This window comes from Guyanagaster necrorhizus (assembly GCF_019112545.1).
Source record: "Guyanagaster necrorhizus MCA 3950 unplaced genomic scaffold BT62scaffold_44, whole genome shotgun sequence".
Classification (NCBI taxonomy): domain Eukaryota; kingdom Fungi; phylum Basidiomycota; class Agaricomycetes; order Agaricales; family Physalacriaceae; genus Guyanagaster; species Guyanagaster necrorhizus.
The window spans coordinates 78,874-93,350 of NW_025064923.1; the positions used below are offsets into that span (position 1 = coordinate 78,874).

At 48.7% G+C, this 14,477-nt stretch overlaps 6 protein-coding genes across 6 annotated transcripts; all 6 read left to right on the plus strand.

The window, feature by feature from the left end:
• Positions 1-107: 107 nt before the first annotated feature.
• Positions 108-1,698, plus strand: BT62DRAFT_937607 (uncharacterized protein). Its single transcript, XM_043187359.1, has one exon. It carries the CDS (start codon positions 312-314, stop codon positions 1,476-1,478), a length of 1,167 nt encoding a protein of 388 aa, XP_043034321.1. The 5' UTR covers positions 108-311; the 3' UTR covers positions 1,479-1,698.
• A 4,563-nt stretch (positions 1,699-6,261) lies between these two features.
• Positions 6,262-7,478, plus strand: BT62DRAFT_923699 (uncharacterized protein; the record flags this gene model as incomplete). Its single annotated transcript, XM_043184544.1, has 6 exons — positions 6,262-6,517; positions 6,603-6,649; positions 6,841-6,875; positions 6,938-7,049; positions 7,131-7,160; positions 7,419-7,478. The coding sequence occupies 6 exons, from the start codon at positions 6,262-6,264 to the stop codon at positions 7,476-7,478; spliced, it is 540 nt and encodes a 179-aa protein (XP_043034322.1).
• A 742-nt stretch (positions 7,479-8,220) lies between these two features.
• On the plus strand, positions 8,221-9,198 carry BT62DRAFT_909672 (uncharacterized protein; the record flags this gene model as incomplete). Its single annotated transcript, XM_043183754.1, has 4 exons — positions 8,221-8,499; positions 8,552-8,760; positions 8,811-8,923; positions 8,972-9,198. 4 exons carry the CDS (start codon positions 8,221-8,223, stop codon positions 9,196-9,198), a joined length of 828 nt encoding a protein of 275 aa, XP_043034323.1.
• Positions 9,199-9,257: 59 nt separating this feature from the next.
• Positions 9,258-11,225, plus strand: BT62DRAFT_561587 (Metallo-dependent hydrolase). Its single transcript, XM_043181405.1, has 5 exons — positions 9,258-9,643; positions 9,702-10,047; positions 10,100-10,451; positions 10,501-10,915; positions 10,971-11,225. Exons 1-5 carry the CDS (start codon positions 9,571-9,573, stop codon positions 11,123-11,125), a joined length of 1,341 nt encoding a protein of 446 aa, XP_043034324.1. The 5' UTR covers positions 9,258-9,570; the 3' UTR covers positions 11,126-11,225.
• Positions 11,226-12,039: 814 nt separating this feature from the next.
• BT62DRAFT_937613 (uncharacterized protein) lies at positions 12,040-13,133 on the plus strand. Its single transcript, XM_043187360.1, has 4 exons — positions 12,040-12,612; positions 12,664-12,743; positions 12,799-12,891; positions 12,944-13,133. The coding sequence occupies exons 1-4, from the start codon at positions 12,455-12,457 to the stop codon at positions 12,991-12,993; spliced, it is 381 nt and encodes a 126-aa protein (XP_043034325.1). The 5' UTR covers positions 12,040-12,454; the 3' UTR covers positions 12,994-13,133.
• A 162-nt stretch (positions 13,134-13,295) lies between these two features.
• BT62DRAFT_561796 (uncharacterized protein) lies at positions 13,296-13,902 on the plus strand. The gene is made up of 3 exons (XM_043181406.1): positions 13,296-13,543; positions 13,591-13,688; positions 13,746-13,902. Exons 1-3 carry the CDS (start codon positions 13,398-13,400, stop codon positions 13,859-13,861), a joined length of 360 nt encoding a protein of 119 aa, XP_043034326.1. The 5' UTR covers positions 13,296-13,397; the 3' UTR covers positions 13,862-13,902.
• Positions 13,903-14,477: the final 575 nt, after the last annotated feature.

Consider the following 14,477-nt stretch of genomic DNA (forward strand, 5'->3'; position numbering starts at 1 on the left):
TATATAGAAATTAATGAAAAAGAGGAGACGGCAAAGGTTGCTAGTAAAAATATATATGGTTGGCGCTTGTTCGCTCGTGCGCATTACGGCTTGAGCTGATGCTTGATGTGAGGCGCCTTACAGGTTACCACGGTAACAATGACAGACCTCGATTTTGTTTACTGTGAAGACCTAGCAAGAAGGATTCAAGAAGGATTCGACGTTATCGCTTCGAGTGGCCTGAGGTCGTTATCGCGGTTATGTAATAAAGAATACTCCACCCCGTCGTTTTTAGTGTTTTCGCACCTTCCGTCGAGCACCGCCAACTGTGCATGTCGCTATCGTCACCGTTGTCCTCGTCGTCTGTGTCGTCGCTCGCAGATGCTTCCACATCGTCCATTACGACGACCACAGAGTCGCAGTCCAGCACGACTGCTGCGGAGACGACGTCTTCTCTGACGATAACTTCATCGACGAGCACACAGCCAACGTCGACCACCACTTCGCCTTTGACTACTAATACACCGACATCGACCTCGACCTCGACATCATCATCGTCTTTGCCGACATCGACATCGAGCAGCAGCATTATAGTGGTGACAACGACCAGCTCATCGTCGACTACCTCGGTTGTTCTGACCCAGACGACGAGTTCCACATCCACCAGCAGCTCCACCAGCACAAGGAGCACTTCTCAGACCTCCGCCGTAGCCACCACCATCATCATAACCGAGTCAAATGGCCAGCAGGTCACCTCTACCTCCACCGTCCTCGCAACTTCTTCCTTGTCTGCAGCCGCTTCCTCTGCCACTGCCGCTACCAGCACATCCTCCTCTTCCCACACAGGTGCCATCGTCGGTGGAGCCATTGGCGGAATAGCTGGTGTCGCCCTCCTCCTTGGCCTCGTCTGGTTCCTTTATAAACGTAACAGCTCAAACCGCCTCTCCGCCCATTTCGATGGCAACTTTGACCCAGACCGTATCGTCGCTCGTCCACCCGACGTCGGCCTCAATCTCGACGATGAACGCGACAACGACGGCATGGGCGGGCGTTTGGGCGGGGCGGATATTGGTGCAGGCGTCGTATCCCCATTCCCCATCTCCGCGAGCACGAATAGCCATGGAAGCTCGGGTCAGTCATATGCGAATTATTACACCGGCTCCCCGGCTTCTCCTCCCCCGATGTCCCAATACTCGGGTGAGTCCTCTGGCTATCCTACCGCCATATTCAACCCGTACGCGGCTAGCATTCCCCCGAGATCCCCGCCACCCGGCTCTTCGTCGAGTGGGTTGGGAGGAGGTGGAGGCGGCATGTCAGCCAAGGAGCGTGAGGTCCGCCAGAATCAACTCGGCGTCGTCAACCCTGACGAGAGGAGCGCTTACCTCGCTAACGGCCCCAGCGGTGTCATCCAGCACCAGGATGCAGGCCCTAGCGAGATCCCACCTGCGTATGATAGTTGGGATGCCGGTGCCGGTGCCAGTGCCAGTGCCTCGAGATAGCCACTTTTTATATTTAATCCGCGTTTTTTTACCTTGACGTTCTTAACTACGCTGGACGACGCTTCACTTTATATCTTATTGTACCCTTAGACTTTCTTGAACCTATTGCCCACTTAAGGGTCCAACGACATTTTCCTACGCGTACCTTTCAATGACCTTTCACGTATCACCGTCATCCACTCCAATTCAGCATTGCACTTTATCTGATTCAAGGTCACCTGAATGACATCGTCACACTGGGTGACCCACAATTCGCCAGAGTTAAATCCGTCTCCTGGCCAGGTTCACGTCCAAGTACACATCCCGAGTGCATGTGAAGGGAATGGATAAACTCTCAGATTTCGCAGGAGATAGTTGTTACGGACGATGCCCCAATGCCAGCACTAGAAGATGGGAAATGCATATCGATATAAGGTCGGCTTTCACCAGTAATTCCAAACAGAGAGTTGAACAGCACCTTGCCTATGACCTGCTGGCCCGCCAAGTAAAGAACGTATGTCTTGGAGACACGCCGGCTAATCTAGAACATTCGATCCTACTTCCCTTCCGTTATTCTAGGAGGACGCACTGACACAGATTTCTGGTCGATTACAATGCCTGCCCAACATCGAAAATTCTCTTCGTCCACATCATTTCTTGCCGGGTTCTCTTGTTCTGGAGATTTTTTTAATACTCGAGTGAAGATCTATATATGGTTCGCCAGTAGTAAGGACACCACTAGTAGTGATCATGCTCCGTTCGTACTTGCAACGTCACTATAACGTGACCGCGACACCGCCCGACTAGGATTAGATGTTCGAACCTTTCATTTGCTATGCCCAATTTTCTTCAAATTTTACATCGCTGCTTTTGGGGGCAGGTGACAGAGTGACAGAGGGTTGCTGAACGTGGTGTTGGAACCAAATACTATTATGCTTATGGACGGAAGTCGTGTTGATCGTCATGGAAGTGAATTTCGAGACTTCAAGTTGAGCAAATATGAAATAGAGGTAACTAATTGTTAGCCTAGATTAAAATCATTGGAGGAAAGCTGGACCTGAGACGGAAGAGACTGAACTGTCACACAATGAAGATACAATAACCGCATCTTCACCGTCCGGCCTCAATTTACCACTGTTGATGGAGTCACGAAGAGGAGAGCACGACAAAAGTACTTGGTGAGCCGCCGTATTGAATTCCGGTGGGTTTAATGCACGGACATCCGTGCATTCTCAGATGATATTGTCAGGTTCACTTTGCTGAGCCTTTGGGGGGTGCTAGATAATCATTTAATACCCAGAGGTTGAACAACAGACATGGGCGGTTGTAAATGTATCTCAGAGGTTTTCGAAGTTTTTTTCGGTGCATCGCGCCACTGCATCATATATACGAGCTTCATGTGATGGTTGCCGAAACCCCCGGAAAATTCACGCCTAGTTTCTGCCAGAGGAACCTTCAATATTCAATTCACGAGCACCTTGCGTGGTAAGATCGTTTAGGCAACACAGAGAGGGTATTGTGTGGATCATAACCACCCACTTCTGCGAGCGGTGGCCACCTCAATTTTGAATCCGCGAACGGCTCGTCTGGGAGGGTTTCTGTGGAAAGCACCTTGGAGGGTCAGCTTTCTGCAATCTCGTGTCCTGTCTCGGCAGCTCCAATATTCAGTCCGTAATTCAAACTAAAGATACGAATCAAAGAGTCATTGCGCATACATAATGTCTGCTTACCTACCCTCCTATTCAGACGCGTAATTGAACGACTTTGCGGAAATACAGAAGGGCAAGTTAGAGTGCTGGATGGGTTACCATCGTCGTTGCTGCTATCGGTAGTACCCACCACAGAGGCTCTGTGTTCCCAGTAACCAGTAAATACTTCCACGTTTGATCACAGGAGGAAAGGGTGTGCTGTAATAATTATTTTTATTTCTCTATTTCACCGAGTATCGTGGCTGCCCCAACGAATCGTGCCCTTTCCTGATTCTCTTGTTTTTCCAATTTGCATTGAATCGTCGTCAAAATTCAAAATTCATGCAATGGCTTGCTAGGGTGCGAATAGTTATAAATGGTCTATTGTTGATGTTTGTAAACCAAGGCTGGCGTCATCGTAACGTGATCGCGACATCCTGCACGCCTGCTTGACTCTCTTCTAGCTGGGAATATGTGCCCAATCCTGAGGACTCAAATCGCGTCGGAAGATTCGACCTGTTTCTGCTACGTCTCAAAATTGTTATGTGACTGAGATGGTTAAGTTGATTTGGCTATCCATTCCGCCCCCAGCGGCGTACAAAAAACGTGGCTGAGATCCGCTTTCTGTCGCTCATGGTTGTAAGATTCATATAAAGTAGAGCATTGTTCCCTGGACAAAAAGATTTTGGAACCCCGACATGTTAGGTTCTATTGTGGACATTCACGGACAATGATCAGTAGTCCGGCGTGCCACCAAGGCTATGAAATTCGATGCGTCGGCATTTAGACCTTACACCCTCTATATTCCATCGCGCGCGTATACTCAAAACCTTCACTCCTAGGTTAAACGCGGTGAGCTCATTAACACCTCAACAACGAGTGTCATACTCACCAAACGCCAACAAATCCAGTTGCAGACTTCCCTTCACTGACTTCACTGGCATGGAGTCACAGTTGTATCACCACAGAATAGCCCACTCGGTCCACCCGTTTCCGCATAGGATCCAACAGCTCCGAAACAACAACAACCCTCCTTTGGATTATGATAAACCCCTCCTCCTCGAGACTGTCCGGACTGGTCCCCGACGGCTTACACTCAGACAGGTGCCTAAACAAGAACGACGTCAGCTGGTTGAAAACGTTGCTATTGCCCAAGCTGCCCTCAGGCCTGTACGCAGACTCAACGATACCGTCCTCTCGGAGATATTCATCGCCTGTTGGGAAGACATGAATCGCCAAATCGTCAACGGAAATTGCAATTCGCTCAATTCCGATGAACCACCATGGACGGTCTCCCAAGTATGCCGTCGCTGGAGATCCGTGGCGCTGAACACTGCAAAAATATGGTCGTCCATCAAACTGACGTTTTATGAAGATCCAATGACTCTGAATGAGGAGAAGAACTTTTATTATATGCTCGGCTTGCAACTGGAGAGATCTCAAAAACACGATCTGTTCCTGCTGTTCCGCGGCTATGAAGATTTTTCGCATTATGTGGGACTGCAGGTCCTCTTGTCTGTCATTCCTCGGTGCACGCAACTAGCCGTCATAGCCCCATCGGATCTTTTCCATTTCTTCTCGGCTTGCAGGGGTTCGTTCGGTGCGCTAAAGGATCTTTTCCTGTTCGACATTACAGATCCTGAAGATCAAGAGGACGAGTCTCCAGACTTCGAAATCGACGCCTTTGAGTGGGCTCCAAACCTCAGAGACTTGCACCTCGTCGCCCTAGGGCCAGCACCATGGATCGAGCACATGAAGATCCCCTGGTCACAGTTAAACAGCTATGCTTCGCATCTAGCGTTTGACCACGTAGATCGCGTGGGTATTCGAAAGGCTTGCAGCGCGAAGACAATCTTCTTGCATTGTCCACATCCGAATGGCCAGACGCCAATGGAGGTGGACCTTCCTCATGTCAGAAATCTTCAATTGTATGAGAAGGTGGAGTCCAGAGGTGGGATCAAAGAGCAGATACCGTTCATACGCGCTGCAGCACTGGAAACCTTGGGCTTGCGATACACTGATGTCGTCCCTCAGCTCCCTTCTGACTTCCACATGGACATGCGATCGCTTGAAATAACTTGCACCCTATGCATGGACTCTTGTTCTGATATCCACCTCGTCGAATTCTTGCGAATCACGCCCCGAATAAGAAAACTGAAACTCTCAGTTAAGGGAATCACCGAGTACCTCCTTTGCAGTCTAATGTACCAGTCCCTCCTTCCGTCATTGGAATACCTGGACTTGACCGGCTCGACGTTCGCGTTTCAGGGCTACCAGGCGGTGCTCGTTAGAACGGTGAAGTTGCGGCGCAACCCTGTGCGGATCCAGACGCTCGGGGAAGCTTCCCGCCTCCAACATCTGGATCTTTGCTCGGAATGGAAATCATCCATTTACGAGCATCCAGAAGTTGGGACTGTGTGGGACGAACTGCTGGACGGAGGTTTGGAGGTGCAACCGTGGTAACAAGAAAGATTGTTTAAGAGCATGTACAGGCTTCCGGACGATGAAAATGTGCACAGCAATAAGCACGCATGGAGAACGTGTGTAACGCAGTGGGAATAAAAGTGTGGTGTGAGTAATAGGATAGGATGTTCCCGCCCCGAGGTTCAGAAGCTTCATTATAGACCTAGGCTGATTGGTTAGGATGGAATGGAGTACACGGAAATTGCTTGCAAGCAGGGTATCCGGGGGCTAACCATGGCTTTATTTTAGAACAGTGGTCACAGTGTTGCATAAATAAAGATCTTATCTATAATCAGAACAGAACACAAGACAGGATGTTGGACAGAGGTACAAACCGGGATGCACTGGTGGGTAAACCGGCGCTTTTTTGAAGCGAAATTCTCGGATGAACCTCATGCGCCATGCGATGACAAGACAGCCGGCCATATACCCTTGCAATAGCGTATGGTGGAAGTCTGACAAAGAAAACTTGGTCAAGCAACATGGCTTTCGTACCAGGTGCTGTATGTGCCCATGAACTCGTATTCTCGACCTTGATTCACCTCTATTCGCCTTCCTTTGACTGCGGTGCCTGCCAATAACCTTCCCCCACCTGGAACTACGGCTACAATCTCCGCTTCGAGGGAATTCTTCTACTAGAATAGAGTTGCGATATGACCTTGGGCAATGTGTTTATCCGGGAGAGTGTTCGGTACCGTAACACAAGCGGCGGCATGCGTACTAGTACGGGCCGTCATATGGCTTTCTTCGGTTGGAACGGGTGTGGCGGCGGACTTATTCGAGGGTCACCGACTCGACCACAAAGAATATTTCCTGGCGTACAGGAGCTGTGCCATTACGAGAACGGGAAATGGAACATCTTCTCTTCTGCTCCTCTACCCTCTCGCGTAAATGCGGCAGGCATCGGTGGTATGATCTTTCAGTTCGTTTTCGGCTCTTATTTTTGACCGTCCTGAGTCTGGTCACATTCCCATTCAAATGGATGCTCTCATAGGCCATGGACAACTCGATCCCAGCAAGATGGCAATTAGGTCGTTCCTGGTGCGACAATAAGTGTAGACCAGAGGTAGAAAAAAAAGTACATACGTCTTCAGCTCTTCAAAAGATGTTCACCCATCGTTCGCGCGTCGTGAAAAGATGTCAGAGATTGGAACGAATTTTTTCCTTATACAGACAGGTGCCCGCTGTGAGGGACCATCAGAATGTTTGACCTGATGGGATGGACCGGACAGGTGACTGCTCAAAGAATCGGAGTACAAGCGGGTCGGTGCGCGAGGATAAAGTGACAACCGTTTCATGTCGCCGGAAAGATGACGTTTATTAAAAAAGGTCTTTTGGGGAGGATAAGGTGGAGAACTGGCACGAAAACGTGGTTCACCTGAAGTGGCTACGTTTCCTTAGAGGTATAGCTGGTTCAGCGAAAGATTATTTCATGTTTATTGTGATACTTTAGTTCCAGGTCGTTGCGCAACAGAATCAGACTGGGCTGACCTCTATGATCCTATTGCTTTTATCCTTCCAGGGAAGGCTAGAGGATCGTCTAGATGACAAAGTGAGAGTAATGGATCAGCCCTGTTACTTGGCAGTGTCCATCAGCGAGTAGCTGCTCCGTAAGAGGCGGACCCACGAATAAGGTATTGCCGGAAATATTCATCCTAGGCCTGACGCCTCTTCACCGAGAAATAGGCGAGCCAGAAACTGGTATTTTTGAGAGCACTTCCGAGACGACCATTACATCCAATTCATTCCTGCCCACTGCGGTCTCATCGCTGTGGCCTGCCTGTAATTTTCTTGTTTAAATATACAACAGGGGAGTGAGGCATTTTTGACCCCATTACTCATCATGAGCGGACAAATAGTGCGACCCTGAATGTTGTTCTTTTCTGGCACCCAAAAGGCACGCCATCCTCTGCGTCCGTCAACTAGTCGCAAGCTGTTTTTATCTCGGAATTTCAGACAGAACTGGCATCCATTTTCTTGCTTTTCTATCGACGAGCCAGAGGACTTCAAGATTATCATTTTGCAGGCACATGGGACATACCTGGATACCCATGGCAGGGGTAAATTTAATAAATACTGTCAGGGCATCGAAAATCTGGTTCTTTTTAAGCGTTCTTCGTTCAACTCCGCGCAAGCGTTCGTAGCGGTATCATAGCCTTATTGCCCTCGGAGCCTCCTCATGGGTATGTTTTTCTCATGATCAACATTCAATTGGTTCCTGTAACTCGTACGGAACAATCTGACATTAATGCTTTGTTAGGTACACGGTGATTGTCATCACCGATCATCCTGCCTCCGAGACCCGCCCTTTGCTGGCGTACATCTTTCGGGCTCCGTAATTGTAGAGCTCAACAACGCATACGGACTCGAAGATTCAAGCTCAAGATTCGTACAGGAACATGTCGAGTCCTAGCTGACATCTTGCTTCGTCGGATGTCATTCTGTACTGAATAAGACGTGGATAATTGGTGCCTTCGACGCGCATAGCACTCGACAGTTCGCCCTGAAAGAAGTTTCGACTGGGTGAGAGGCACCACATGGGGCCAGTCACTCAAATAGTTCTCGATTCTATCTCTTTGCCTCCGCCTTGGCCTTTCTTACCTCCATCTCTCATGTTCCTCCTCGCTCTTTGGCTCGTCATCATCGCCCCAAGTCTGTCGGTTGCAAAAGACAGCAAACGAGGATTGACTTTCCCCTCTACAAACAACCCGCAGGATGTTCTAAACATTAATCAGACGAAAGGTGTTGTATCGTGGATATACGACTGGGCTCTTACACCGCCAACCTACCTCATCAATACCAGCCTCGAATATATCCCTATGCAGTGGGGCTCAGGCAATATCGAGAATCTAGCAGCGGCCGTTAAAAGTCAAAATGCCACGACGTTGTTGGTGTGTTGTTTATTCAATTAGTCGCATCTCGTTTAATATTTGATAACCGTAGACGTTCAATGAGCCGGACTACAGCGCACAATCGAACCTAGATGCTACATATGCCGCAGAGCTATGGCAGCAATATATCGATCCGCTGAAAGATGAGGGCGTTCGTCTCGGAGGTCCTGCCATCACCAGTTCCAGTACAGGAATGCCATGGCTAAGGGAATTCATGAGTGCATGCGGAAACTGCACCATTGATTTTCTGACTGTTCATTGGTGAGCAAAATTCTTGCCAATCTTCGTCTTCCGTAAGTAATTCTTTTCAGGTATGGTGAAGGCACCGCAGGATTTTATGATTATCTTTGGTCTCTTCATGGTGACTACCCAAATTACAAAGTGTGGGTGACCGAATATGCAGATACCGAGGGGAACGCCACCGGTAGGCCTTCTATCTCCAGTTGCCCGACTGAATCTGAATGGCTCGTAGATGTTCTCCAGTTTATGAACCAAACTACCACGTATATGGAAAGTCTCGATTGGATTGAACGATATGCATGGTTTGGTTACTTTGTAGGTCAGATTTTGCTTCTTTATTGCCTCTACTCATACTCTATCAGAGACCTGAGAACGGCACATATTATAGTGGGTCCTTCAATCCTCAGCATTATTATATTGCTATATGTAATTGACCGCCATCGTAGACCTTTTGAATGATGACGGTGGTCTTAATGCTCTCGGAGAATTATACATTGGAGCCGGAACTGTCGAGGAAAGCGGGCCTGCAACGGCTACGCCAACGACAGAAGTAGCAGGCCCCACCTTTGTCACAATATCCGCACCGACGAATGTTGCAACGTACGTTACATCTGGTGCTTCTAGTTATCGCTCGGGGGGCCGCAGTGGGCTGTGGGTGTTGAGCTTCCTAGTCGGAGCTACGTGGCCTTTAATTTGATAGACCAATTGGTTGCAGGAGTATTTTATTATTTGTACTTAAGATTTTATCGGCATTATTTTACGGGTACTGATCTAGAGAGCGGTATATCCATTATGAAATTGCAAATCAACTGCTTTTCGCTCTAATCCACCATGCTAGTAAGAGGAACATTCGTACATTGCTTGCATTCTTCTACTTTGGAGATCTTGCATGATTATCTGCTAGGCAAGTTCGAATCGAATTGGTTCGACGCGCTGCCATCGACGAAACGTTGAATTTTCAGCTGTCGATGACCTTGGTTGCATCACCCACTTCAACGCCGCCGCGTCTTCCCAGTCGACTCAGTTTCTTACTAACATCGATGAATTGCCTAAGCAGCTACCAGAAGGCAGCTTTCTACTACCCACATTTTGCGACCTGCACCTACACGCGCCCCAATTCCTCTACCAAGGAAATGGCCTCCATCTACCTCTGATGGAATGGCTCGATGAATATGCGTTCAAGGCCGAGGAACGCCTTGACGCAGACCCTAAGCTAGCCCGAAGGGTCTATACCCGACTCGCAGAACGATTGGTGGAGAATGGTACAGGAGCCGTCTTGCTCTTTGGTACCATCAAGGAGGAAACCAAGTACGTTCTTCTCCTGTATGGCTAGTGAACAATCGAATTGAATATGTGTCAGTCTTATTCTTGCCGATGTTATGCACAAGGCAGGAATTCGTGCTTTCGTGGGTAAACTGTCGATGGACCAGTCCTCTCGCCCATCATATGTTGAAGAATCTGCCGACAATTCCCTCGACGCAGCCCGATCCTTCGTTGGCAAGATGAAGTCCGTATATGATATCCCTCATCTTGTAGAACCAGTAATAACGCCGAGATTCGTTCCTACGTGCTCGGACACCCTCCTCAAAGGCCTAGGTGATTTGGCGGCGTCCCAAGACCTTCGAATTCAGAGTCATCTCGCAGAATCTCACGATCAGGTCGAAGCGGTGCGATCAGAACGAGGGGAAGAGGACCTTCTCGTCTTTCGTCGTGTAGGTTCAACCGTCTTCATCGCATAACAACTTTGACTTCGCCGCCCAGAGCAATCTCCTGACTCCTCGGACAATACAAGCTCACTGTACGTTTCTTGACGTCCCTTCACTTTCCCAGCTTCGCGAGTGCGGTACGGCTGTAGCACATTGTCCACTGTCCAATGCGTATTTCTCTGCGAAACCCTTCTGCCTCCGGGAAGCCCTTGATCAGGGACTGAAGGTGGGGTTGGGCACCGACGTGGCGGGGGGATACAGTCTCGATATCATGAACGCCATGAGGCAAGCTGTTGTCACATCCAGAATGCGCCAAGGTTCAAACATAATGAATTGCAATTCCGAATCGACCTTGGCCATCAACTGGATCGAGGCTCTTTTTCTTGCTACTCGCGGAGGTGCGATATCCCTCGGCCTCCCTTTTGGCTGCGGATTGTTCCAGGTGGGAGCACCTTTCGATGTCCAACAAAGTAAGCTATGATACACACATTTCGGTCGGGGTTAGAATTCAAATTAAATACACAGTCTCCCTTTGGGACACATCGACTCGTATCGGGGTGGGTGCCCTCGATTTCTTTGACGATGCCATGAAGATCACCCCCGAGGTGGTAGAGAAATGGTGGTGTTTGGGCGATAATCGTAATCGCGCAAGTACGTGGGTTCAAGGCATCAAGCTCTAAGTTATTCTACTGCCATCAATTTGCTTCTGTTCTCTTCCAAGTTTCAATTGTATTTATTGCGAAATCAAAGCTCAGATCTACTTACGATCCTTCCCGTCATCGTCATCAACTGCCGTGGTATGAGGAGATTATCGGTGGTGCAGACTGAGGTGCATATGATGTCGAACCTCTTAATGTCGACAGCAAAGCTTATGTGCCACTCGCCATCTGGAGTTGCGAGAGATTAACTATGGACAAGATCATACCGGTAGCAGGAGATGAAAGTTTCCTCTCACGGAGATTCCCCAGATTTAGGCAAATTTTTCAGTTGAAGACAATGCAATGGCGATGGACCGGTGCAGCAGCGTCGCGGAATGAACCAAGTCGCTCTTTGGTCCGGGAAAAGGATAGGCAGCTGACCTCAGTGACGCTTCACTCGCACCGATGGTGGTACATGCGGCTTTGTGGTTCAGAGATTACCTCGCTGCCATGCGGAAATGAACGGATTATACTTCCGAAAGAGTAAAGGATTCGTTGTAGTAGGGATCCAGGAACGTCGGTGGGAGGATAAGACGTCAAAGACGGGGAGGAGGAGAAGCCCTAGACCGCCATGAGTATGCAGCAGAAGACATCACTGATCCTAAAACGATGTAAGTGGAGTTGCACTTCGGTTCACCTGTTGGGCGGTCATTGAAGTACCGTCCCGAGACACAATAACTGATTCGTACCTAGAATTCGGTCCTCTCAACTGATAAATATGGTGGTTCACTAAAGTGAAATAGTTCCCGTGCCGTTACAGAGGAAGAGCCAATCGACGAGAAGGGAGGCACGGCTCGCAATCGAACTGAAACGAGGAATGAACATGCACATTGACTAAGTGCGTAAAGCGCGTATTCCCCGAATGTTTTATTTTTGAATCTCCCTTTCAGTTGTATGTTGTTCAAAAGCACAGCGACTTGAAGGGGAGTCTATTTTGGGAAATATTGCTGAATACACATTGCAGGTGCGCAGAGAAAGAGGCTTGATGTTTAGCGAACACAGCGGTACCAGCGGGTGAGGATAATGAGGACTTGACGAGATTGATTCAAGATTCGCGGCGTAAAGAGACCATATGCTACGCACGCTCCGATGAATGCTATGCTGACTGGTCTAACTCAAGCTCTCGCCATGCTCTTACTGCGGCAAACATAACACAACCGGTCTAAGTCTTGACTTGATTCAATTCATGACCCCGTTTACCCTATATAAGAGGTGCGGGCATTGGAGAGGTGTCTCATCGTCCTACGACTTTCAACATCTCTCTTACGAGCTCATAGAGTGTCCTCTTCCCATTAACATTCACGCTTCGTCATGAACTCTTTCATCACTACGTTTTTCCTTACGCTTTTCATTGTCTTCAATGTCGTTGCCCCTGCTCCCCTGGTTGCGCGGGATGTGTACTCTCCTCCTGTCAAGTACCCTGGAAAGGGTACGACGTGGAAGGTTGGAAGCCGCCACAATGTTACCTGGTAGGCAAATCGCGCTCTTGCCGTCCGTCCGTGTGCCTAACTCTATGGTAGGGATGCGACGAACCCACCTGCAAGCACCACGAACACAGAAGGAGTGATTTTCCTGTCTACCAATGGGCGTCTCGATGTCGGTATGTCTACCATGTTTTGGCCCTTGAATCGCTAGGCCCATACTTGTTTTCTCAGTCCATCCTCTGGCATCAGGTTTCGATATCACGAGTGGTAGGCAGGAGATTAAAGTGCCTCAAGTTGCACCTGGGAGCCAGTATCAGATCGTCTGTGAGTGATGGTCAATGACCTGTCTTGTGATTGGTCTGATGCTCTCCTTTAGTGATGGGTGACTCTGGAAACAAAGGCGCATATTTCACCATAGAGGCATAAATCTCACTCGACGACATTTCTCAATGAAAACAACGAAATTATCGAAAACGAAAATGCACATGAGAACGTTTATGATCGGTATCAGTTGGCCCTGAATATGTATTCGAACCTGGAGCCTATCTCTGTCACCTTCCCTGCACTACTATATACTGAATATGTACATAATACTTAATTCTAGTATCATCAAGTAGTTGGCTGTTGTGTCGAGTAGTTTGGAGTGCGTCGTGAATGTAATTGGAAGATAAAGAGCCTCACGTGGGCGTGTCGATCCCGTTCATCACCAAAAAGTTCTCACGGCCAATGTGAGCAGCAAACACTGACAGACAGCTACAAAAGTGATCAGGAGGCGACATGGGCTTGTGACGAACTTCCATCACCACGCCTTCGGGCCTCAAGAGGATTTCATGATGTATGCTCATGCCCTTCTCCTCCTCCTCTCCGCCTTGGTTCATGCGCTTCCTCTTATCTCTCGCGACGTTATTTCCCCTCCTATCACAAGTCCCACTTCAGGTGATGTATGGACTGTGGGTCAGACTGTAACGGTCACTTGGTACGTTCCTTGTAGAATTAAGTTGAATATTTATCAATACATCGTAGGAATACAACGGACATACCGGCTGCTTCACAAATAACGAATCCCATTGGGATGATTGTGTTGGGATACCAGGCGAACAATAGCTTGAACTTGGATATTGGTAGGTTCTTACCGCATACCTATTCAGCGCACCCTCTTATCGTGCCGTATCTCCTAGATAATCCACTCGCCAGCAACTTTGAGCTCACAGACGGTCAGGTCAACATAACAGTCCCTGATGTTGAGCCCCGTGATGACTACATTATTGTCTGTGAGTACTCCGTATGCATCTGAGGCCTAACCGCACTGCCAACCACCCACCGCGCCTTTTATAGTGTTCGGTGACTCGGGTAACACGAGCCCGGAATTCACAATTCAAGGATCTACCTCTTCAAGCAGCAGTGGCGCTACTACAAGTAGTGATAGCAGTGCGAGTAGCCTGACAAGTCTAATCAGCACTCCCATACCAATCACTGGGAGCGAGATCGCAAGCGGAACCTCCTCCACCAATACGCCGTCTTCTGCCAGGCCATCTGTCACCTCAGAAGTGTCGACGAGTATTACCGTAACGATTACGACGGTTACGACTTCTACTTCGTCTCCGTCGTTATTACCGTCATCATTGGCGCTGTCCTCTTCCATTAAGTCTACCTCCGAGTCAAGCATCTCCGAATCCACCGCTGCGTCGACGGCGCAATCGGCTACCCAAAGTGACAACGCGGGTCTAAGCCTTGGCTATGACAGAGCTTACTATTTCGCCATTGCATCTTTGGTTATTATGCTGAACGTTTGATCCGTTACTAACGTCGAGTCTCATCTTAAGAGTCTTGAACTATTCCTCATTTGTCGTATCATTTTACTAACCCTCATAACGGCCCCATTCCCCTGTTTTGCATCCCTACGACTTGGT

What these genes read in the sequence shown, in the direction of transcription:
- BT62DRAFT_937607 (XM_043187359.1), top strand. Translation starts at nt 312, where the DNA reads ATGTCGCTATCGTCACCGTTGTCCTCGTCGTCTGTGTCGTCGCTCGCA.
- BT62DRAFT_561587 (XM_043181405.1), top strand. Translation starts at nt 9,571, where the DNA reads ATGCTAGTAAGAGGAACATTCGTACATTGCTTGCATTCTTCTACTTTG. An exon ending in ACCATCAAGGAGGAAACCAA is followed by an intron (nt 10,048 to 10,099) that starts GTACGTTCTTCT and finishes AATATGTGTCAG; the next exon opens with TCTTATTCTTGCCGATGTTA. An exon ending in ACCTTTCGATGTCCAACAAA is followed by an intron (nt 10,916 to 10,970) that starts GTAAGCTATGAT and finishes TTAAATACACAG; the next exon opens with TCTCCCTTTGGGACACATCG.
- BT62DRAFT_937613 (XM_043187360.1), top strand. Translation starts at nt 12,455, where the DNA reads ATGAACTCTTTCATCACTACGTTTTTCCTTACGCTTTTCATTGTCTTC. An exon ending in AGCCGCCACAATGTTACCTG is followed by an intron (nt 12,613 to 12,663) that starts GTAGGCAAATCG and finishes ACTCTATGGTAG; the next exon opens with GGATGCGACGAACCCACCTG. An exon ending in CAATGGGCGTCTCGATGTCG is followed by an intron (nt 12,744 to 12,798) that starts GTATGTCTACCA and finishes TTGTTTTCTCAG; the next exon opens with TCCATCCTCTGGCATCAGGT.
- BT62DRAFT_561796 (XM_043181406.1), top strand. Translation starts at nt 13,398, where the DNA reads ATGATGTATGCTCATGCCCTTCTCCTCCTCCTCTCCGCCTTGGTTCAT. An exon ending in CAGACTGTAACGGTCACTTG is followed by an intron (nt 13,544 to 13,590) that starts GTACGTTCCTTG and finishes AATACATCGTAG; the next exon opens with GAATACAACGGACATACCGG. An exon ending in TAGCTTGAACTTGGATATTG is followed by an intron (nt 13,689 to 13,745) that starts GTAGGTTCTTAC and finishes CGTATCTCCTAG; the next exon opens with ATAATCCACTCGCCAGCAAC.